At 42.3% G+C, this 23,871-nt stretch overlaps 1 protein-coding gene and 1 long non-coding RNA gene across 2 annotated transcripts in view; one reads left to right on the top strand and one right to left on the bottom strand.

Moving 5' to 3' along the window:
• Positions 1-732: 732 nt before the first annotated feature.
• Positions 733-22,463, top strand: LOC310673639 (visual pigment-like receptor peropsin). The gene is made up of 7 exons (XM_083432235.1): positions 733-2,366; positions 6,271-6,476; positions 16,287-16,386; positions 17,265-17,369; positions 18,651-18,874; positions 19,421-20,728; positions 20,881-22,463. Exons 1-6 carry the CDS (start codon positions 2,063-2,065, stop codon positions 19,862-19,864), a joined length of 1,383 nt encoding a protein of 460 aa, XP_083288361.1. The 5' UTR covers positions 733-2,062; the 3' UTR covers positions 19,865-20,728; positions 20,881-22,463.
• The window catches only part of LOC310673684, a 50,386-nt gene continuing 28,633 nt past the window's right edge, over positions 2,119-23,871 (bottom strand). Inside the window, exons 2-3 of the long non-coding RNA XR_014509188.1 lie at positions 4,557-4,677; positions 2,119-2,206 (exon numbers count right to left, since the gene is read on the bottom strand). This is a non-coding gene — a long non-coding RNA (uncharacterized lncRNA). The remainder of the gene's footprint in view (positions 2,207-4,556; positions 4,678-23,871) is intronic.

Raw genomic sequence — 23,871 nt, 5'->3', positions numbered from 1 at the left:
GGTACGGTACTCCCCCCCCCCCCCCCAGACAGGATAGAATCTTAAACCCACTTTATTCCTGAAACGAATTTTGAAAAATCCTTCCAGTAGCACCTTAGAGACCAACTAAGTTTGTTATTGGTATGAGCTTTCGTGTGCATGCAAAGCTCATACCAATAACAAACTTAGTTGGTCTCTAAGGTGCTACTGGAAGGAATTTAAAAAAACTAATTATTTTGTTTCAACTACGGCAGACTAGAACTGTCACTAGAACTACTTCATTCTGTACAGCACTGCCTCAGCTTTGAGGAGAAAGAAAATGGCCACAACCCAGACTGGGAATTATAGCCCCCAACGTTGCCCAAAGAAGCAGCTGCAGCTAGGGATAGCTGAGGAAGGTATGGTGATGTCCTTTCCCTCGCACAGAAGCTAGCAAAAAGAATGGCACCCCCACAGATTTATGGGGGCAGCCATGTTTATTGCCATATACTGTGTGTGCAGGTGACAGGATCAGAAAGGTATTCTTTTTGTTGTTGTTGTTGTTGTTTAGTCGTTTAGTCATGTCCAACTCTTCGTGACCCCATGGACCAGAGCACGCCAGGCACTCCTGTCTTCCACTGCCTCCGGCAGTTTGGTCAAACTCATGTTGGTAGCTTCGAGAACACTGTCCAACCATCTCGTCCTCTGTTGCCCCCTTCTCTTTGTACCCTTATATCTTTCCCAACATTGCTACCCAAATCTGCAGGGTCTGCTTCCCCTGCAACTTTAGGATGAGGGCGTTGTTTTCTGCTCCTTTTGTATGGGCAGTGCAAATTGGCAAGAACTTTTTTTTTTGAAGAATGGGGAGAGCTGTGTTTGCCTTATTTGAGTGTGCAAAGTGGCTGCGGGAGTCTTTATTTTTATTTAAACACTGTGCAAATAAAACGTTATGCATGCTCACAGCTCTCCAGGCAGGCCTCTAGCTCAGCAGCACCCCCAGGGATGCCCATGTGACAATGTCCCCCCCCCCCCCAAATAATTATCCAAACATAATTTGCACCCCACCCTTTTTGAAGGCATATTTGGTTACCCCACCCCTCAAATGGTTGGTTGAAAAGGTTGTGCAATGCACTTGTTAATCCCTACCCCCTAAAATGTACAGAAACAAGGAATACATTAATTTCATGGTTTATCTAAGATAAATTTTCCTTTCATGAACACCAATCTGTTGTTATATGAACTCGTTTGTGGAAGTCTTGGGTAAAATATTATGTTATATTAGTAGTAAAAGTACTGTATACCTGAAGGAGCGTCTGCACCTCCATCGTTCAGCCTGAACACTGAGGTCCAGCTCCCAGGGCATTCTGGCAGTTCTCTCACTGAGAGAAGTGAAGTTATAGGGAACCAGGCAGAGAGTCTTCTCAGCAGTGCCACCCTTCTTGTGGAATGCCCTCCCATCAGATGTCAAGGAGTTGGATTCTGAACGCCTTGGTACTCAGACGTTTTGGCTCCCGAACACCACAAACCAGGAAGTGAGTGTTCTGGTTTGCAAATGTTCTTTGGAACCTGAACGTCCGATGGGACTTCCGCAGCTTCTGATTGGCTGCAGGAGCTTTCTGCAGCCAATCAGAAGCCATGCTTTGGTTTCTGAACGTTTTGGAAGTCGAACGGGCTTCCGGAACGGATTCCGTTTGACTTCCAAGGTATGACTGTACAACCTTTAGAAGACATCTGAAGGCAGTCCTGTATTGGAAAGGTTTTAATGTTCGATGTTATATTATGTTTTTATACATGCTGGAAGCTACCCAGGTGGCTGGGGTATTATTATTGTTGCTGTTGTTATGATGATGAAATTCCTTCAGAACAATTTATGGCTATGTGTCTCTGGACATAATGAATGTGGGCACCTTGTGTTTTCATATTGTACGCCTGATTTTTACCTCCTACATATTTTTTCTCAAGCTGAGCTCCATTTTTTGATGCCACAGTTTTACATGCTGAAGTGACCATCTGCATACTTTAGCCCCAGGTAAATGACAAAGCGCCAGGGTCTTTGTCTAGTCACAGATTGGTGATCACCAGTATTAATAGATAGGATTAGCAAATGCAAGCAGGCCAGCAGGCTGCAAAGCTGCTACTTGTCTCCTTAGATTCCCCTCTGCCTTATCAGTCTCAGGGCTCCATAGAAAGAGAGCGATCAGAGGTTTCAGGACGGCAGAGGTCGGTTTCTTTCTCTTTGCACCAGGACCTGGGGAAAGGGCAAGTTCTGGGTCAGAAACTACAGAAAATGTCTTTTCAGAGTTCCCCTCAGGCACCATGGAGAAACAACAATATCTCCTTTTTGAACAAAGACGCTCCTGTCTCAGAACAAGGAGAGAAGATCATTGGCTTCTATCTACTGGCTCTGGGTATGTATATGGATTTATGGATTAAGCATGCCTGCAAAATTCACAGGGACTTCTGTTGAGCCTAATTAGTCGCAGCTCTTATTGAAACAGAACAGTGGTGCATTTTTACTAAAGAAAACATTGAAACATTTGGAAGCGGGAAGACAATATTGTTAAGTCCAGGTAAGATGAAATGCTGGACTTTAACTGGATTAGCTCCCATTCATTTCAAATGGAATTAAAATGGCTTGAGTCCAAATACTTGGGGTTAACCAGCCTACATATAATCCAAGCTGCTCCTCTACTAAAGTGCAGTTGAAGATTCTTTGGCAAAGAAATAAAACGGATGGGAGAAGAATCATGTGCAGAAATAGATGACCTCATATTATCCTAGCAAAATACTACTGTCACTTATTTACTGTTCCAATACTCTACACCTCTTGCTAACTAAAAGATGTATTTGCTTTGCATGCTAAAAATAATTCAGATTATTAAAGTTTGTGTGTGATGTATGTAGCTGATAATTTCCAGGGTGATTACTGTGTTAGTCTGTTGCAGCAAATATAAAAATATTGTGGAACAATAAAAGACTAATAAATTATGCCATTTGCCGTATTAAATTTGTAAGACTTTAAAGCTGTTTCTGCATTCAAAAAAGTAATCTACACTGTGTAACATTTACTGTTACAAGCATTATTAAACTGTAGACATTTGAGTACAGAAGTTTGAACATACTGGCACTGCTGTGCTTACTTAATAATAAAACAGCAGTGCTGCATTTCCCCCCCTTTAAGATACTGACCCTGTAATATAACAAGCTGGTGAATAGCTGAGGCTATTCCTATGATATTCATAGGAATATCACTGTTCTTATAGACCCAATATTTTAGAGAGTCCTAGTGTCAAGATTTTAAACATTTTAAATAAGCGAGACACTATCAAGAGTAAGAATCTTCTTAATTCTTAATTTTTAATGCATTCGATATTCCGAAGTTGCTAGATAACGTTCTACATCGGTATTAGTGAACTAAATATGTGTTTTCTAAGGCAATGGTCAAAATTATTGATGCAGTTTCTCCTATAATTTTAACATGGGAGGACAGCTGGTTGAATTGTTCTTTTCTTTTCTACTTTTTCTTTTTTTCTTTAGCTGATTAGAACTTTTCTTTAGCTGATTAGAACTTTGTTTTACACATGAATACAATAATTCAAAACTGAAGTGTTTCTTTTCTATTATAGGAGTGCTTTGTTAAAATTAATTCACACAGAGAATGTGAATACCCATTTGCCCTAACCTAGAGCGTTCCAAACTTTTCATGTTGGTGACACACTTTTTAGACATACATCATTTCATGACACAGTATTTCAGTTTTACTAGCAAACTGGAGGTTAAACTAACCCCTTTCCAGCCCTGGAAGGAGCACGGGGAGCTTTTGCCTGACAGACATACGCACTGCAACTGACACACGAAAGTGTCGGGGCAAACAGTTTGGAATGCTGTCTCCTAACCTCACCTCTCACCTGTGTTTAGCAGAAGGAGCACCTCCAACACAATGTAGTGTGTTGTAAACCATCCAAGATGTTGGCCTTACTATGGTAGGAATAGATGAATCTGTCAACTTCAGTTCCTCTCAGTTTCACATTTTTCTACTCTTCAGTTCTCCCTATCTCTGCATCAGTTTGTGAAATTAAATTTTAAAAGTCCTCATGAGACCTGATCAGCATTTCACTGCAGATTTCTCCCAATATTCACCTTATGTATGCAATTTTGCCCAATACATTTCTGTATGCAATATGTATAATGCATTTTTGTAAACTGTTTTCACTAATATATACATTTTATGCACATTTCCCCAATATGTGCATTTTTGAAAACATTTTTTGATCAGAGAACACCATTGCCAGATTCAGAAAGGTACGAGTTTGAAATACATTTGTGTAAACCATTTGGAGGTTTTGATGATTAAGTGGTATATAAATCCTGTTAAATAGATAAATAAGAAAAAGATTCTGATGCATCCCTGACAGAATTTTATAGGAGATGCTCCCTAATGTTTAATCGCCACTGACAACCACCTCTTAGTTTAAAACCTTTTTTTTTTTGTCCTTGTAATCATCAGCTGCTAAGTAATTAGGGCTTTAAGTGTCATTAGTGCACTGTGTTTGTTTAAATGTGCTTAATTGTTGTTCTAGCATATAACCAGTACTTACTGAAGTAACAGTGTCCCTTGATTTGTCTTAACTGGAGTTTGGGCAGTTTGCTTGTCTTACGTTCCACAACCGCAGTCTTCATCTTCTTCAGTCTGGATGGGCATGTGGAAAACATAATGAACTAGAAAGTCATAAAAAATGAACACAAAATTAAACCTGAAAGTCTGTATTTGCTGATTGTTTGTATATGTGCCACTTCCTCTTTAACCAAAAAAACAAAGCAGAATTGTGGAGAAAGAAGAGAAAACCAGACATATGATAGAGAGCTAGACAAATTCATGGAGGATAAAGCTATCAGATACAGATATCAGCCACAATGACTATCTTTGCCCTGCAGCTTTGGAGGCAGTATGGCTTTGAATTCCACTTTCTGGGAATCCCAAGTGGGGAGAGCGCTCTTGTGCTCAGGTCCTGCTTATGGGCTTCTCAAAGGTATTTTGTTGGCCACAGTAAGAACAAGATGCTGGACTAAATGGGCCTTTGGTCTGATCATACCAGGCTTTCCTTGTGTTCTTAAAATTATCTTCAGATATACTCAAGGATGCCCAATTCAAAAAAGGAAAGGAAAATGGTTGTCCAGTGGGTTGAAAGCCTCTTGATAAACAGATGGTCTCCATCCGCAGAATGACGTTGTAGAGTAAGGGTGGGGAACCTCCAGCCTGGGTGCAGGATGCAGCCCTCCAGTCCTCCTCATCCAGCCCTTCCTTGTCCATGCCACAGTCCTCACTGGCCCAGCTCTGTGCCCTCTTGAGTGCTTCTCCCTGGCTGGAATGGGTCTCTGATCTGCAACGAGGCCTCTTTGCTTGCCTTGCTGGAAAAAGATGCACATGGAAACTAGAATGTAGCCCACTGTACAAAGGTAAGAGCCCTTTCCATGGCTTCATGCACTTTTGCTTCTGATCTGCCCCACTATGAGCTCTCCCTCCTCTGATCTCTCCCACCAACGTGGCCTCCAAAGGCTTCTGTATGATGGAATCTGACACTCAGATGAACAAAGGTCCCTCAACCCTGTGGTGACACTTTCTAAATCCTGCCTTTGCCAAGTCTCTTTGACCCTTCAATCAATGCTTTTTGAAGAAACTACTTTTGCTAGTATGACCATCTTATCCATCAGTCTACCACTATTATTTTCCCATGTCTGTGAAGAAGTTACATGCATTTATTTTGATGGTATGCTCCTATCTCCTCTATAGGGTTTCCTGGGCAGGGGCATCCCAGACCTTGATTTCAGGGCCAAATCTGAGGCCTGATGGGATGTCCCTGGTGATCTCATTAAGCATGACACAATATTACCATTATCTACTGAGAACTAAGTCCTATGATGTTCAATGGGCTATTAGTAAGGCTTGACTATGGATCCTTTACAAACTTATTGTCAACTGCTCTTGAACAGCTGGCTTTAACAATGCAATTGGCATTTAATTTCCTTCTGACCTCACCCTCCTCACCAACACGTATGCTATTATACAGTTTGTTACTTTTTAAGGTACCACAACATATTCCTGCATGTTCATTAAAAAGCAAATAAAAGACATTTAAGAGGAACACACAGTCCCATTTCTCACTTACGTTCAGCTGATTGCAGCACTACAAGGTTCCAGTGTAGAAGTCGCGATAATTATAATGTTGTGTGTTCGTGCTGCGAAGTGTTTCCTACTTGACAAGGACTGCTTTTTGCAGCTTTTCATTCTGAGCATTTCCTTTTATTTTCCAGGTTGGATGTCTTGGTTTGGGAACAGCATTGTAATTTTTGTACTCTATAGACAGCGGGCTACCCTTCAGCCCACGGACTACTTGACATTTAACCTAGCTGTATCTGATGCCAGTGTGTCTGTCTTTGGTTATTCCCGCGGGATCATTGAAATCTTCAACGTATTCAGAGACGATGGATTTCTGATCACATCCATATGGACTTGTCAGGTAAGAACTAAATTTCTGTGGCTCGGCCAGTCATGAAACATAAATATCATATATAATCCATGGCCTAGTACAGACACAATTCTGGCAATACATTCCCTCCTCACCTCTCCAGAGCAAATTCAACCACCTTTCTTCCCTTGTCACTTTAATCATGGATTAGTGTTACATCTGCACCAATGCTAACCACATCCTGCATCTTATTCATTAATTGGAAGCTGGTTTACAAACCCTGGTTAAGTGGTTAGGGCAGATATAATCCCATACCAGTGCTGCACAAGTTGTGAATCACTAAACCAAATTTTGTATTTTTCGCTCTATAAGACGCACCAGACCACAAGACGCACCTAGTTTTTGGAGGAGGAAAACAAGAAAAAAAAAATATTCTGAATCTCAGAAGCCAGAACAGCAAGAGGGATCACTGCACAGTGAAAGCAGCAATCCCTCTTGCTGTTCTGGCTTCTGGGATAGCTGTGCAGCCTGCATTTGCTCCATAAGACGCACACACATTTCCCCCTTACTTTTTAGGAGGGAAAAAGTGAGTCTTATAGAGCAAAAAATACGGTACATTTCACCAACTACATACAAGTATCCAGCATTCAGTAAACTTCCCATTTATTTTTTCCTCCCTGATGTGCAATACAAAAAACAGGAGGAGGAGTCATCAAGCACTTGGCAGGTCGTGATATGTGTCGGTGAGGCTCTGTTGGGTGCACTCTGTGCTAAATCAAGATCAATGCAGGAAAAAGAGGGGTGGTTTTACTCCAGCATTTACAAGTGCTTCCTTTGGTGGGAAAAAAGTTGGAACTGTTCCAGCTAAATAAATAAATAAAATTTAAAAGGTGCAATGAAAAATCATTGACATCTCTGCTCAAAGCTTGGGAGACCAGCGGGAGATAATGCAACTTTTGGATATCCAGATGACACTGATGTGCAGTGGGCTACTGCAGTACCTGAACATTGGCCTTCAATTTTCAGTTATAGGTAGCATGTAATCTTTTTTTCCCCCCATGGAAAAGTTGTCAGTTGGCTGCAATCCTGTGCACAGTTAGGCTATAGGCCTGCACAGTTAGGTAGCTTAAATCCCACTGATCCCAAATCAGATCCAATCAATCAATCAAATATCCAGTAAGATTTAGGCAATTGTATTGAGTGCAGGTTTGCACTCTCTTTTGTAACTGAGCTGAATTTGGGATTACATTTTCCTTTGGATTATTCATTTTATAGTCAACTTCTGGCTTCATTTTGCCCGTAAAAACTGAGGGATAGTGTTTCTGAGACCATTTAGCAGGTAATGGAAATCCAAATTGGGCCACATTTTGGGCAGAGATGCTGAAACAAATGCCCCTTTATTCAATTTTCATGCAAAAATGTTAGTCGAGTGACTGTGTAAATATTTTATTAAAACAAATGCATGTCCATAACAGAGCTTTAAACAGAACATATGAGGAACGTTGTCCATTTTTAAATTATAGAAGAAATGTTTTTGCCAACATTTCTTAAAAGTGTAGCATGAGTTAATTGCCACCTAATTTGTTGAGAGGTATGCCAGATATATCAGGTGACAGAAAAATTATGTCTTTCTGCTGTCAGTGTTTGTTTGGCTGTCATTTTGACTAGACCTCTGGCTTCACAAAACAAACTTTTGCCAACAACAACATTCCATTTTTAATTATTTTTCTAACCTGCAAAGAGGAAACTAAAATTGTGTTAACAGACTTCAGAACGTGCAGTCACAGTATGCCATCAGATTTCCATGAAATGACCAATACTGAAATCATTGGTAATATTTTGAAGGAAAATAAACCACACCAGAATTTACAATTTGGCTTTACATGTATAGAAACATATTTTTGCCCTTAATTTAAAATACCTAATACTTGATGTGTGTGATACTTGGCGAACAAACTTTATATACAGTGGTTTGGGAAGAGTTCCTAAGCATTCATTTCATCAGACCTTCATGTAAACAAGATTGCTAATTGTGTTTGAAAACTCTAATATAAGGAGATGTTGCTGAGGGTGAGGTGAAACATGAATAGCAAGTTTTTGACGATCAAGAGTTGAATAAGTGATTCTACACAATAGAATGGTACACAATAGTGAACCATAAACACCCAATGTAGGCTGGGAAACAGGATGGTTAGCTAAATAATAATAATAATAAATCCCTGATAGATCAGCCCAATGGCCTACTTTCGTACCCTGTTTCCATGGTGGAAAACCAGATGCCTATGTGTAGCCTTCAATCTGGACATGAGAGGAATAGCTCTCTCACACTGCTATCCCCCAGCAACTGGTATCCTGGAGGCAGCGTGTTGCCATCATGAATAGTGGCCATGGATCGCCTTCTTATTCTCTATGAATTTGTCTACTTTTCTTCTAGAGCCATCTAAGTCGATGGCTGTCACCACATATTGTGGTAGCCAATTCCATCGTTTAATAATGAGGTATGAAGAACTTCGCTGGGTTCAGATGTTATGATGAATAAAAACTTCTCTCTAGCCACACCATGCACAATTCATTTCTGTACACCTCTAATTTTATACATCTCTATCACGTGTGGCCTTCCACCTTAGTTACTGAGCTAAAAGTCTCCAAGCAATGTAATCTTTTCCAACAGGGGAGTTGCTCCAGGCCCCTGGTCATCCTGGCTGCACCTTTCCATCTCTACAATAATCCTTTTTGAGATGTGATCCCTGGAACTGTACCCCTTCTTCAAGTGTTGTCACATCACAGATTTGTATGAAGGCATTACAATATTGGCAGTTTTATTTTTCCAATACCTTTCCTGATGATTCCTACCATGTAATTTGCCAGTTTCATAGCTGCCACAGACTATATTTTCACTGAGAGAGCCACAACTATCCAAAGTTCTCTGGTCAGTTACCGCTTAGTGATTTTTGCTGCAATGTGCACCTCTTTAACTCTTAGTTCCACTGAACCACAATTGCCATTTTATTGCCCATATATATCTAGTTTGGAGAAATCCTTTCAAAGCTCTTTGTAACCCTGTTTTTTTTGTTTTGTTTTACAAACCCTGAATAATTTAATGCCACCTGCAAACTTGCCACCTCACTGCTCACTGCCTTTGGTCTGATCTAAGAGGGCTCTTCTTATGGCACCCTGACAGGATCTGGCTGGAGAGGCCAGGGCCATCTCCAGAAAATCTAAGGTCCCATTAAAATCAGTGAGGAAATTACTTCTGAGTAAACCTGCACAGGATTAGGCTGCATGGCTAAATATTCCTTCAAAATGGGAACAGATTCTCTATTAGTACTGAGTTCAGAATATAGAGCTGGAAAGGTACAGAATAGAGGAAGTACAGGTACAGTGCTTCTGAGTATGTTCAGTGTTTTCCCCCATAAAGGAAATCAGCTGGTGTTTTGAAAATGGATCTCACTAATGGATTTATTTAAAATAGCAGTGTTAAGACATGCAATAGAAAGAGGCCTGTGGTGACAATAAATGAAAAGGGGGAAAAAGAAAGATTTAGGGAATAGTGGGGCCTTAAAATCCACCTACATCTGCACTGGATTGTGGCTTAATTTGTTTACTGCGGCAGGAACGCTCATGATTCAATACATTCTGTACACCTTAACTACTGTACAGTGAACAGCAAGGAACACCGACTAACATGCACATGGATTTACAAACTGCTGTTCCAGCAACAAGCATCAAGGATTAAATTCCGTCTGGGCCAATATAATTCTAGCCAGTTGGCAGCCCAAGAGAGATGGGGAAGATAGGAAGGGAGTCAGGACCATCTGCTGTAGCCAGAGGACTAGGAATACATGCGAACATTTGAGGTTTTAAAAGGCTCTTAAGATCACCAAAGAGGATCAGACAGGAGGGCCAGGAGCTCTAGTGTGCAGTACAAGGTTTGATTCTGCTGCAGTTAGTAAACGGTTGTGGGTTGCTATGTTTTGCATTTAGGAGTTGTGGGTTTTTAGTGGAATTTTATGCATTGTTTTTGCCTTGTTTGATTCTTATGCAAACTGCTCTGTGGTTTGTGCAAAAGACGATATACAAATCAACTAAATAAATATAAACCCAAGAGAATAAAAAGGTCTTCATTTGGTGCTGAAAAGACGTTGGATAAAGTTCCAGATGAGTCTCCAAGGGGCGGCTATTCCATAGCCGGGGTGCTACCACCAAGAAGTCCTTTTCCTTAGTCACTACTCACTTCACTTGGAGGGGAACATAGATCACAGCCTCTAAGGAGAGCATTCATATATAAGAGAAGGTAATCCTTTAAGTTCCAAGAAATTAAGGGCTCTGTAACCTTTAGACGAGCACTTTTAAGTTGAAACTGCGGACAGACTGGGGGCCTGTGGAGCTGAAGAAACATTGGCAGTGAAAGACAAAGTCCTAGTTAACAGTATTGTAGCCTACATTGAACCACCTGCAGTTTCTAGACTTTTTTTTAAAAAAGAAAGGCAACACCACCCACAATGCATTGCTGTAGTCTAAATACCAGAGCATGGGTAACTGTGGCCAGGCTTTCTCTATCCTGCTGGATGGTTGCAGCTGGTGTATCAGCCGAAGGTGATAGAAGTACTCTATTTATCTCCTCAGTCCACCCTGCTAGCATGTGTCAAAACTGACCCAGCGGTCCTCAAGAAACAGTTCATTCCCTGGACGTGTTTAACCTTTTGCCTTGGCAGAGGCTGCCAACATGGATTAATTAGTCATGTCAGCTGCAAGGGAACTGACTGAAACTCAGACTGACTTTTAAAAAATCCCCCGAAGCATCAAAATGCACACAGACTACAATCCTAAATGCTCATACTAGGGAGCAGCCTCACATAATATTGTGGGACTTACATCTGAGTAAGCAACATGTTTTAGAGTTGCGCTCACAGTGATGTTGGTATTCTGCGTATGTCTCATCTGGTGAGTCTTCTCATATCGTGAGTTACCAAAACACATTTGTTCATGAAAGTAGTGTTCCGTGAGCAGCGTTTGGGATTCTGGTGGACCATATCACTCCTAATAGAGAACTCAGGCGTTGAGCTGCAACAGGACTATTGCCAAAAAGGAGCCACTGGGAAACATCCATATGTCCTGGGAGACAATGGAGGATGCACATTTGGAGGTGAAGTCAAACATTTGGAAGGTTACAGCGCCGGCTGTGGCTGTAGAGACCAATATGGGGGAGACATGTTTTGTTGCAGCTGGGGCAGAGGTAGGTGTCTGCTTGTGCTGCTGCAGATACATCATGGTGTTTCTTCTCTCTGCCCTCCTCCCAGTGGCCATTCCTCCTCTGGTCACTGCTATGGATACATGACCTGGCTGTCAGGCTCCAGGCAGTCGTCTGCAAGTGATTCCCACACAGCAGGGTTGATGTTACCAGGCTCATGTCACGTTTGCAGGCATCTTTGTAGCGCAGAGTTGGTCTGCCAGTGGGCCTCATGCCTGAAGCCAGCTGCCCATAGAGCACATTCCACGTGATTGAAGATCTTCATTGAAAGATTTCCAAAAGTACAAATTTCAAATTAAAGCTGTTTTTTATTATTATCATGAATTATGTAGCTTCACCTTCAAATGCATCCGTTTTCTCCTCCATGCCTACCTATAACTCAGGATGACACTGCATGGATGGGATGGAGAGTCTGACCCCTGGATAAATAATATCAGTTTTTAAAGTGCCACAGGAACATTTGTTGGTATTGCTACAGCAGCCTAACCCAAATACCCCTCTGGAAATTGTTAAATGGAATGGGGGTTGAGAATTAGGCTCTCAGACTTAATTAAGTAGTAGCTGAAGCACAGGTATTCCTGGGGATTCATGCCTATATATAGTTCATTATTCCTGACATTTGTATAAGATGGAAATAAATAACAACCAAACCATAGAACTGACAGCCCTTAAGAGCATTAACAGATAAGGCAGGTGGTAAAAGTGCTGAGGAGACACGCTGTGTAAGCTCACCTCAGCATCCTGGTTAATTAACAACGGAGTCTCTTTAAAATAAACTCATGGAGCAAAACCAAAAGCTGAAAGGGTGGAGAGAGCTTTCCCCCTACTAATATTTCCTGTTGCCTACTACTGCTTAGGAAAGATGGTTGTGGCGGGAGATTCCCTCCCCGCAAAAATCTGCTTTACAAATTCTGATGTTGTCAATCTTAGAATATTTGCTGCTGTGTGACTACCATGCCTGAATCTTTCAGTGTCCGAAGGACCTGGATCTATAGTTGCCAGTCATACTGCAAAGGTATGGCTATGTTGGAAGAGGGAGATCTTCCAAAGCTACCCAAAAGTCAATAGAGATGGCACCTGTCTTAACACTTAACAGAAAGGAATTCCTGTGGGTTGATTCCTTCACCTCCTGATAAAATGGTATCTGCAGGAGCCCCCCCCCCCAAGAACACAGTAATTGACCAGGTATTTAAGGGGTGAGGTGATGTCCTGATCTCAAAAGGTTTATACACTGACTAGTAGGAGCTCTCTGGGGTTTCAGATAGGAGTGTGTCCTCTAAAAGGCAAGGGCTTCCTATGGTTATCAACTTTTAGGGAGAAGTGTTCCTGTGTATTAAATCTTTGCTGAGCATACAGGAATTTAGCAAGTGAAGCTTTTCTCACCCCTTATATCCATACCAGAAAAAGCTCCATCTATATTTCTGCATACCTCAGATATGCAGATGACACAAGCCTGATGGCAGAAAGTGAGGAGGAATTAAAGAACCTTTTAATGAGGGTGAAAGAGGAGAGCGCAAAATATGGTCTGAAACTCAACATCATCAAAAAAACGAAGCTCATGGCCACTGGTCCCATCACCTCCTGGCAAATAGAAGGGGGAGAAATGGAGGCAGTGAGAGATTTTACTTTCTTGGGCTCCATGATCACTGCAGATGGTGACAGCAGTCACGAAATTAAAAGACACCTGCTCCTTGGGAGAAAGGCAATGGCAAACCTAGACAGCATCTTAAAAAGCAGAGACATCACCTTGCCAACAAAGGTCCGTATAGTTAAAACCATGGTTTTCCCAGTAGTGATGTATGGAAGTGAGAACTGGACCATAAAGAAGGCTGATCGCCGAAGAATTGATGCTTTTGAATTATGGTGCTGGAGGAGACTCTTGAGAGTCCCATGGACTGCAAGAAGATCAAACGCATCCATTCTTAAGGAAATCAGCCCTGAGTGCTCACTGGAAGGACAGATCGTGAAGCTGAGGCTCCAATACTTTGGCCACCTCATGAGAAGAGAAGACTCCCTGGAAAAGACCCTGGTGTTGGGAAAGATAGAGGGCACAAGGAGAAGGGGACGACAGAGGACGAGATGGTTGGACGGTGTTCTCGAAGCCACAAACATGAGTTTGACCAAACTGCGGGAGGCAGTGGAAGACAGGAGTGCCTGGCGTGCTCTGGCCCATGGGGTCACGAAGAGTCGGACACGACTAAACAACAACAATATTTCTGTGTGTTAGGCTTTTGTTACATGCACCAGAGTTGAAGAATAAATGAATTTGCTGTCTGAAGCTGGATTCCCCAAAAACTTACATTCCATATTTAGCAGCTCAGCCCTGTACATGTTTACCAGGAAGTAATTGCTTGTGAGTTAAACGGGAATTGCCCTCAAGCAAAGGCACATTGAGATATAGATATAGGGTACTCTGGGCATATTGCAGTTTATAAGATGGGACCCTTCCTTGTGTTCATGTCTTAGCACGCAGACAGTCAGTGAACAAAAATTTGTTACTCTCTAAATTGCTGACAACAGTATTGATGTAATTGTGGGATGAGAAGCAAAACTGACAATCTGCTAATATTTTCTAATTGGTAAGAAGAGCTGACAGAGTCAATACTGAGATTGGCTAAACATCCTTGATGTTTAGTAAAGTTGTCAGAGTTAATTTGCCAGTTTAGATGCCTGAGTGGTTATTTTATTCCACACTTCAGTAAGTACGGTAACTTCTCAAAAGTCCAACAAATAATATTCCAGCCACCAATGTAGGTTGTTGGTGTAATGTTTGAATAGTCCCAATTTGTTAATGGGATATTATTTGTAGGATTTTTGAGCAGTTATTGTATGTATGGAAGAAGAGAACTACACAGACCAAATGAGTAAATAAAGTAGTCAAATAAGCTAAATAAGTTTTGGGCTTATGCCCTCCCTCCTCTGTTCATGCTCAGCACTTAGAAAATTTTACAGCAAATGATAGTTCTTTGCCATTTAAAGTCATAGTCTGTTATTTTCTTCAAACCATTTGTTGTTGTTCAGTCATTTAGTCGTTTCCGACTCTTCATGACCAGAGCACTATGGACCAGAGCACGCCAAACACTTCTGTCTTCCACTGCCTCCTGCAGTTTAGTCAAACTCATGCTGGTAGCTTCGAGAACACTATCCAACCATCTTGTCCTCTGTCGTCCCCTTCTCCTTGTGCCCTCCATCTTTCCCAACATCAGGTTCTTTTCCAGGGAGTCTTCTCTTCTCATGAGGTGGCCAAAGTATTGGAGCCTCAGCTTCAGGATCTGTCCTTCCAGTGAGCACTCAGGGCTGATTTCCTTAATTTCTTCAAACCATAGTTTTCTGCAAACCAAGAATGATTGCTGTGGAAGGCAAGAGCCCACAAACACAATGTTCTTCAAGAATTGTTCTTGGAACACCAAACCATGGTTTGGACATTAAGTTTTAATGTGCTCATTGCATTATTTGAAAATCCCTATTGATAAACAATTGCACGCTGTTGTCAAGCTGCTGTTAAAACCACAAGAATAGGGGTAATGAAATAGTACACAATTCCAAGAACATGTAAATCCAAATGGACAGCAGGGCACAATAACGCAATGCAATAAAAACAAGATGTAAAGTATCCTAAAAATGAAAACAAACCATAATAAAACTAAGAGACAGAAACTGAAAACCAAATATATGTAGTCGCTTTCTAATCATTGGGCAAAGAATCCTGTCTAAACCTTGTGCCCAAACGACTGTAAGGTCAATGCTAGTCCATCACAGCACCACCACAGTAAAGGTCTTTTCCTACATGCAAGCATAAGACACTTCAACAAGTGACAGTTCTTAGAGAAGAACTTAATGCAAGGGCAGGATAGTATGGAAGAAGGCAGGGCATGCAGGGCTCTATTTAGAACCTTAAAGGTAGGCAGCAGCACTTTGAAGTGTGACCTGAAGTGAATGGGCAGTCATTGAAATACTCTTAAGAAGTTCTATAATTACCCACGTGACAGAATTCTGGCAGCCAAATTCTGAACTAAATTCTGAAACTTCTGAGTTATCTTTACGAGCAGCTCCACGTATACAGTTGTCCAACATTGGCAGACAAGTGTGGATCATTGTAGCTAAGATATTTTAGCAGGTGAATCGTTCCCTGGCATAGGAAGTTTCAGCTGCTTGATTTCTGCTTAGTTCTTTTGGCTACAGTCCACCCAAAGTTAAGCGCTTTGCAAGCCCCACTGACTTAACTGAGCCTCTTCCACTGAAATCAATGGCATACTTCGATTGACTGCTTCATAGTCTTCCTCTCTACCGAATGTTAAATGTACTTTTATTCTTCATTTTGCGTTTCAGTAATTCAGGAGCTTAGGAGTGTGTGTCTAAAGCATGTGTTTGCTTGTTCTTTTAATGTACTCCTCAACCACATGATTTATCCCTGGTTTTCAGATACCTACATGTTCACTGATCATATGGATGATAACTCTCCCTGACATTCAATATTTCACTGATATCTAAGATGCTTGTATGCCCTAAAGAACATATGAGCTCACTGGCACCATCCCAGTATTTGTTATTGCTCCTGGCATTCTGAAACTTAGATGTGGGAACAACCCTATTACTATTTGTTTTTCCAGGTTGATGGATTTCTGACACTGCTGTTTGGTCTTGCTAGCATTAACACACTCACAGTGATTAGTGTGACTCGCTATATAAAAGGATGCCATCCAGACAGAGGTAAGGTATTTTGGACAACACAAAATTATTAAGGCTTGATATCCTGTCTCACAGGTATTCCTTTCTTACAATAGGCCAAACTTGCCCTAATTTAAATGTTTTTAAAAGAAAACTGGGTTATTCCCTTCATCGTGATTCTAGAGAATCTCTTATAGACGCATTGTTCTAATTTGAGTGTAACAATAAACCATGGTTTATCATTAAGGTAGCAAGCTGCAGTGATTCTTAAACTTGTGCACACGAACTTACCCTTTTCTCCTTTAGCAGGGCCAGGAGAATTTCAGAATTTTGCTTCCACTCAAGACTAATCACAGTTAAGCCTTTTGTCTAAACCTGGACAAAATGCAATTAGTCTTCACTATAGTTTATGAAGCTTTCTTGTTTCAATTGACCATTGTTAAGATTAACCACAGTTTAGGGTTCTGGCAACACTGCTAATCTGTGGCTCATTGAGAGCCAGTGTGGTGTAGTGGTTAAGAGCGGTAGTCTCGTAATCTGGGGAACCGGGTTCGCGAATCCGCTCTTCCTGCTGGGTGACCTTGGGCTAGTCACACTTCTCTGAAGTCTCTCAGCCCCACTCACCTCACAGAGTGTTTGTTGTGGGGGAGGAAGGGAAAGGAGAACGTTAGCCACTTTGAGACTCCTTAGGGTAGTGATAAAGCAGGATATCAAATCCAAACTCTTCTTCTTCATTGAAATCTACAGCAAAATCTTCCAACCTAAGGGCTGCAATCCCAATAGTTCCATCAAAGGTAGGGAATCTACAAGGATTCCTGGTCGCACAAATGTACCAGTGCAATTTTCTTTATGATGACTGTGTGCCTTAAGTGTACAATAGCAAAATGAGTTAAGCACCAATCTTCTGCTGTGTATTTCAGGGCATTGTATCAACAATAGCAACATCAATGTGGCTCTTTTTCTTATATGGATAGCAGCTTTCTTCTGGTCAGTAGCTCCAGTCCTGGGATGGGGCAGTTACACAGGTAATTAATTTCTCTCTAGGAGAAGGTATTTGTGGGAATTTCTCTCTAAAGTATTTGTGGGAATCTGGAAACACAACAACCAATATCTACAAGGAGCAATTTAAATCAGGTATTATTTTTACACTATTTTAGTCTAATAGTGCTGGAATCTAGGTCAGTTTTCTAGATCCAAGCATTCTAGATGTAGGCATCACCATTTTACAATTTAGACTGCAACCCTTTATGCACTTTCCTGAGTGTAAGCCCCATTGGCCTTACTTCTGAGTCCAATAGACATATTTGGGATTGCATCACTAATCTCAGTTTTTTTTTAGTCTTCAAAATCCCAAACTAGAGCTCACTGAAGGAGTCACATATATCTATCCTGAAAATCCATATGGATTTTTAAAATTCTAACTTAGCATTTTGCATTGCTCAGTGGGAACTATTTCAAAGGAACTCCAGTTGGTGGGGGGGGGGTCACTTTGTCAGCACTGTCCATAGGAGCACTGTAGCACTACTGTGATTGTGCATCTTTCATGCCTCACCCACTCAAGAAGAAATATCTCCAAAGGAGGCTGGGAAGCTCTTTCCTTATGCATTTCTACACCCCCACAACAGCGTATGGCTGTTTCGTTATTGCCACTTTTGGTGGTGGTGCAACACTTGCCATTTCTGTGCTAAAAAGGGCAGGTTGCAGGTGGTTGCTTATTAAAGGTAAATGTAAAGGTACCCCTGACAGTTAAGTCCAGTCGCAGACGACTCTGGGGTTGTGAGCTCATCTCGCTCTATAAGCCGAGGGAGTCAGAGTTTGTCCGCAGATAGTTTTCCGGGTCATGTGGCCAGCATGACTAAACAGCTTCTGGCGAACCAGAGCAGCGCATGGAAACGCCGTTTACCTTCCTGCTGGAGCAGTACCCATTTATCTACTTGCACTTTGATGTGCTTTCAAACTGCCAGGTGGGCAGGAGCTGGGACCAAACAACAGGAGCTCACCCTGTCACGGGGATTCAAACCGCCGACCTTCTGATCGGCAAGCCCTGGTTTAGACCAGAGCGCCACCCGCATCCCTAAGTAATAAGTGGTTGCTTATTACTCTGGTGGAAAGCTAAACTAAAGTGAAGATTACAGCAATAACTCTGCTGTAATTCTTGGACTTCATTAAGACATTTCAATTTTCTTTTCCACCTGGAATTCTAAAGAGAAATTAATCTTGATGAATTTTAAAACTGGAAAATCGCAGCAAGCTGTATGTTTTAAAAACAACAACCGGATGACTAACCAAGTTCTTTTGCTTCCTAGATCGCATGTATGGAACATGTGAAATAGACTGGGCAAAAGCTAACTTCTCAACCATCTACAAGTCTTATATAGTGTCCATTTTCATTTGCTGTTTCTTCCTGCCTGTGTCTGTCATGGTTTTTGCTTACGTCTCCATCATCAATACTGTCAAGTCGAGCCATGCATTAAGCGGAGCAGGTGACCCAACTGATAGACAGAGGAGAATGGAACGAAGCGTCACAAGGGTCAGTCTGGGCTTTTCTTTAGTCTGCATTGGGTGGAGAAACTTTTAAAAGCCATGGGCTGCATTTCCTTCAGAGAAGTGGTCAGAGCAGCATACAAGGGGTGGGTGGAATTGAGGCCAGTGGTGGATGGGAGCTAAAGTCAAAAGCGGGACGGACACTCCTTTTCTCTCTCTGCCACCCCCTTCCCTCTCAAACACACATGCACACAGTGTGGCTGAATACAAACCATGCATTTAAAGCACGTGACTTCCCCCCAAAGAATCCTGAAACCGTAATTTGTTGAGGGTGCTGGGAAATGCAGTGCTTGTGAGAGGCAAACTAAATTTTCTAATTTAAAACGCATGTAAAGCTTTAGACAACCTTAAAATGTGAGTTAGCTAGGAGGCAGATAATTCTAGAGGATTGAAACCTATTTATTAGGTCTGTGGGCCAATGAGACACTTGGAAATACGATCCAGGTCTCCCAGTTATCCAGGACCACCTTCTTTACAGGGATCCCTTGGGCAAGAAAGTGGAAACAGGCAAGTCTTGTTTTCTCTCCTCTAGGTCTCCATAGTCATTTGCACAGCCTTTATCACAGCCTGGTCCCCATACGCGGTCATCTCCATGTGGTCCGCCTATGGTTACTCTGTGCCCAATTTAACCAGCATCCTCGCCAGCCTTTTTGCGAAATCTGCCAGCTTCTACAACCCCATCATCTACTTTGGAATGAGCTCCAAATTCCGGAAGGACATCCTCGTCTTGCTGCACTGTGCCAAAGAGATCAAGGACCCCGTGAAGCTCAAGCGGTTCAAGAACCTCAAGCAGAAACAGGAGAACTCGCCTTCTCAGAGAGAGGAGAAATACGCGCCGGAAGTTCATCCTGCACTGAGTCCTGATTCTGGTGTGGGGAGTCGTTCTAACACCCCGCCCCCTGTCAACAGGGAGGTGTATCTTGGTGCTTTTGATACCCCGTCCAACAACCCTGATATCGAATGCGACAGGCTGTGACCCGGCTGTTCAAAATGTGCAGCCGGTGAACACAACCCATAGGATACTGCTGCCCCAATTTCTTTCACCCCTGCCCTTTCCTCTAGCACTTAACATAACATACCAGCTCGACTTCCAGTGAAGCAGGACACATAAAACAAGCACTAAAAGCATGTGCGGTACATAGGGGAGACTCCTAAAAATTGCTGAGTGACTGATTAAATATAAAGGTGAGCAGCACATCTAGCCTGAGCAGGGATTTGTTTCCCCCTCTGCAGCTGCAAATGAAAGACGTTTTTGTGGGAAAATCCATTCACTGGCATGTAAAAAAAGAAAAACAAAATCGCCAATATTTTCTCCACCTAAATAATATAATTTAGAAGTTACGTATCTTTTGGGCTGGTTTTATTTCTTGCTTAAAATCCTGGCTTTATTCACTTTGCTTGCAGTCTTCACAACAGTGCATTTACTCAGGGGCCGGTCAGGAAATAGCACTGCAATGCTGCTCCACAGTCAGCCACCAGAGGGTGGATAGTCTTTTAACATACTCCCTGTGGGAGACTAAACATTTCAGGTCCCAGGTGCTGCCTACTGGAGAGCAGTTATGAGAACCAAAACCCTTGTTCTTAAGTCTGAAGGCTGCCGCTGAGCCACTAGAGCCGAAGTCCTGAGTCCTTAATCGAAGGTGCAGTTAGGTCATTTTAGACTCCGGACTTAACGGTCTTATGGGGGAAAGCCCTCTTTAGATGGTAACATGCATCAATTCACTTACTTCCGAACGCTGCCTGCCAGTGGGGAGAAGGGGCCTTCCTGTTCCTCTTCTGAATGGGACCCTGGGCTTCTTTCCCCAAAGCCCCACTTTGACAGAAACTCAGGCCACAGGCAGTGGCGTAGCGTGGGGGGTGCAGGGAGGGCTGGCCGCACCGGGCGCAACATCTGGGGGTTAGGGTTAGGGGGCGCAAATCCACGGGTTAGGGGGTGCAAATTATTTGCCTTGCCCCGGGTGCTGACAACCCACGCTACGCCACTGGCCACAGGTGAGATGTAATAAACTGCCCTGCATGCCATATTGACGACCCGGTGCTTTTCATGCCTGTTGCTATTGCTACCATGTTTTCCCACCTGAATTAAGAAGTACAAATGACACCTTTGCCCTGCTAATTTTGGGTAATATGTAGTGGCGGCAAATCAAGGCGAGGAAACGGCATCCCTCTTTGTCCTCAGAAGCAGCTTCACCTAGCTTTACTGATTTATAATTATATCCATATATCGCCACTTAAAAAAAAAAATCACAGCAGTTTACAACCATTGTACATAAAACCATATAATACAAACCATTATTCTATTTAAAAAAGACAAATCAAAGATCAACTACCGCAGAAGGTTTTTTTCTTAATTGCCAACACCAGCTTCATGGCAAAACCACAACAGATCAAACCACACCAAGAAATGAGTTTAATATGTAGCAGGAAGGTATGTACCTTGTTTTGTCTTAAATAATTGCAGGTGCAGAAGAACCTAATTCTTACTGGGAAGACATACTTCTTTTTTTAAACAAGGCTCCAAAATACATGGGAGTGGGGGAGACTCTTCTGATAATTGGTGGGAGGCCGGTGACATCCATGGGTTGCCATCCCAGTAAGAATGAGGCTCCTTTATAAACATTTGAGGAATAGGAAGTTATGCAGCTGCATGCTATGTCCCTATTTTGGCCCTCATAGAATTATCTTCTCTCTAAACCTTCTGCCAACCAGGACAAGACCCTAATATTAATAAAAGAGAGAGATTGGGATTTGTATTGTTTATCTCTCCACTGAAAAGGGGGGTGTTGTTCATGCAGGGGGGAAGAAAATCCCCAGTAAAACCCTAATAGGCATACTTTTTTGTGTGAAATAAACAGAAATTTCACAGGAGAGGTCTTATATTTATACAAAGGTGCTAAGGCTAAGTAGGAACTGCTGTTGTAGTTAGCAGTAAATCTGGGGCATACAAATTTTGGGGGATACCTAGGGTCTCTCTATGATCAGCATTTGAGGGGTTTACTTGCCCTTCTATCAGAGAGCCCTTAAAATGCCAGTGATGAGACCAGGAGCCTGCAGTCATGCGCCATGAAAAGCACACTGCTTCACTATATAAAGAGAGAGAAAGAGAGCTCTTTGTGTTTTTAAAATGATTTGGCGTGGATTTCAGGCCCTGGTGCAGCATTTTCAACATGGATATGAACAACTTTCTTTCTCATTTGGCTTTTTATACAAAGACTGCCATGACAACAGCACAGTATCCATGAGTGGGCACATGTGATAAAGATCTGTGCTCTGGAATATTCTTTTTTCATGCACCCATAGAATCATATTTGTACATTTGACCACCAAATGTGGTGTGTGTGGGGGGGGGGGAGGTGTCATTATCATTTTTAAAACTTGTGGAATTTTACACTCACTGGCATGAAGGGAGGGGGTGGGGGAGAGCCTAATGTGTCTTTGCAAAAGCTACATTTTCTATTTGTATTCCTTGGGATGGTTACAAAAAAACCTTCCTTTCCTCCCTCAGCATGTTTGTTTTGAGATTATCATCTCTAATTTCAATTTTAAAACAAATAAACTTTATAAGCAATAAGAAAGAGGACTATGATGTCTTTCATGGCCATAGACGAACTGAGGGCACATTCATTTTTAGGAGAAAATAGGAGATTTTTTTCTTGAGGGACTTCATTACCATGACTAATGAAAAGCTAACGCATATAGTGTGTTTCATCCTGGGTTCATTTCAGAAGCAAAATGAACCAAATGATGCCAATAGCCAAGTCTTTTCCTTTTCCTTGGAAGCTGAAGCAGGATGAGGAGGTCATAGGATGGCTTAAAAAATGGTCCTGCCACTCCCTCCTGATGTTCAACACAATGCTACACTTATTATGTCTGTGACAGATTATCCTTTCAGTTGCCCACCTGTTGGTCTAGCAGCAAAAGCTGTCTTTCCCCCCTTGTTTCTTTGTATGGAGAATGCCACCAGATCTGTGCCTCAGTCTTTGCATGTGAGGCATTGTTTGTATAGGGCCAAAGGCCACAGTCCCTGGCTAGAGCAGTGAGGTCCATAATAACCATAACTAAGGACACGGGTGGCGCTGTGGTCTAAACCACTGAGCCTCTTGGGTTGCCAATCAGGTTGGCTGTTTGAATCCCCACGACAGGGTGAGCTCCTGTTGCACGGTCCCAGCTCCTGCCCACCTAGCAGTTCAAAATCACACCAGAAAGTGCAAGTAGAAAAATAGGTGCCGCTCTGGTGGGAAGGTAAACGGCGTTTCCGTGTGCTGCTGTGGTTCGCCAGAAGCGGCTTAGTCATGCTGGCCACATGACCCAGAAAAACTGTCAGCGGACAAATGCCGGCTCCCTCGGCCTGTAAAGTGAGATGAGCGCCGCAACCCCAGGGGTCCTTTACCTTTACCTTTTTAAGGCCTCACCACAGTCCAGGGTGGGCAACTGTACTTTTTAAAATAGATGCTGTCAAACAGGAGTATTTTTCAAATTCCCTTCCTTCCCTCCTTCCTTCCTTCCACTATTCATATAAGTATGAAATTCATAGCTATCGTTTTTTGATCATATATTGTATCAATCATAAAGTGTGCAGGCTCCTAAACACAACTTTGCCACTCATCTAACAGCAGACAAATGTTCTTTTGGTGTTGTTTAGAGGCAGCTAATTCTGCACCACATGCTCAGTGCTATCATGCTCAAAGGCTGGCCACCAGCCCTCAGTTGTGTGCCAGTTGTGTGCCAAGATGAAGATTTTGAAAGGCAATAGGTGGCTAAATATGGAGTGGCTTTTAAACCAATGTGGAGAAGTACAGCTATTATCAAGACAGAAAGCAGAAGAGATGCAAAGCACATTTGTTGTTGGGGGGGGGGGCATACTTGGCCTTGTAGAGTACCACAAGCCTATGAATGAGGCTGACAGCACATACAAATGATGGGGTGAACTTTCCCACCCCAGTGAGCTCGCTATCTCATCTTGCCAAGTGGTTCAGGTGTGTG

Source organism: Podarcis tiliguerta (assembly GCF_965153285.1).
Source record: "Podarcis tiliguerta genome assembly, chromosome: 3".
NCBI lineage: Eukaryota > Metazoa > Chordata > Lepidosauria > Squamata > Lacertidae > Podarcis > Podarcis tiliguerta.
Note: the sequence above shows the minus strand (reverse complement) of the source record. Positions and strands in the feature narration are given on the sequence as shown.

Bases quoted from the DNA above. Each gene is read 5' to 3' on its own strand.
- LOC310673639 (XM_083432235.1), top strand. From the start codon at position 2,063: ATGCAAGCAGGCCAGCAGGCTGCAAAGCTGCTACTTGTCTCCTTAGAT. The intron at 16,387-17,264 runs GTAAGGTATTTT...TGTGTATTTCAG, and splicing joins AGGATGCCATCCAGACAGAG to GGCATTGTATCAACAATAGC. The intron at 17,370-18,650 runs GTAATTAATTTC...TTTGCTTCCTAG, and splicing joins GGGATGGGGCAGTTACACAG to ATCGCATGTATGGAACATGT.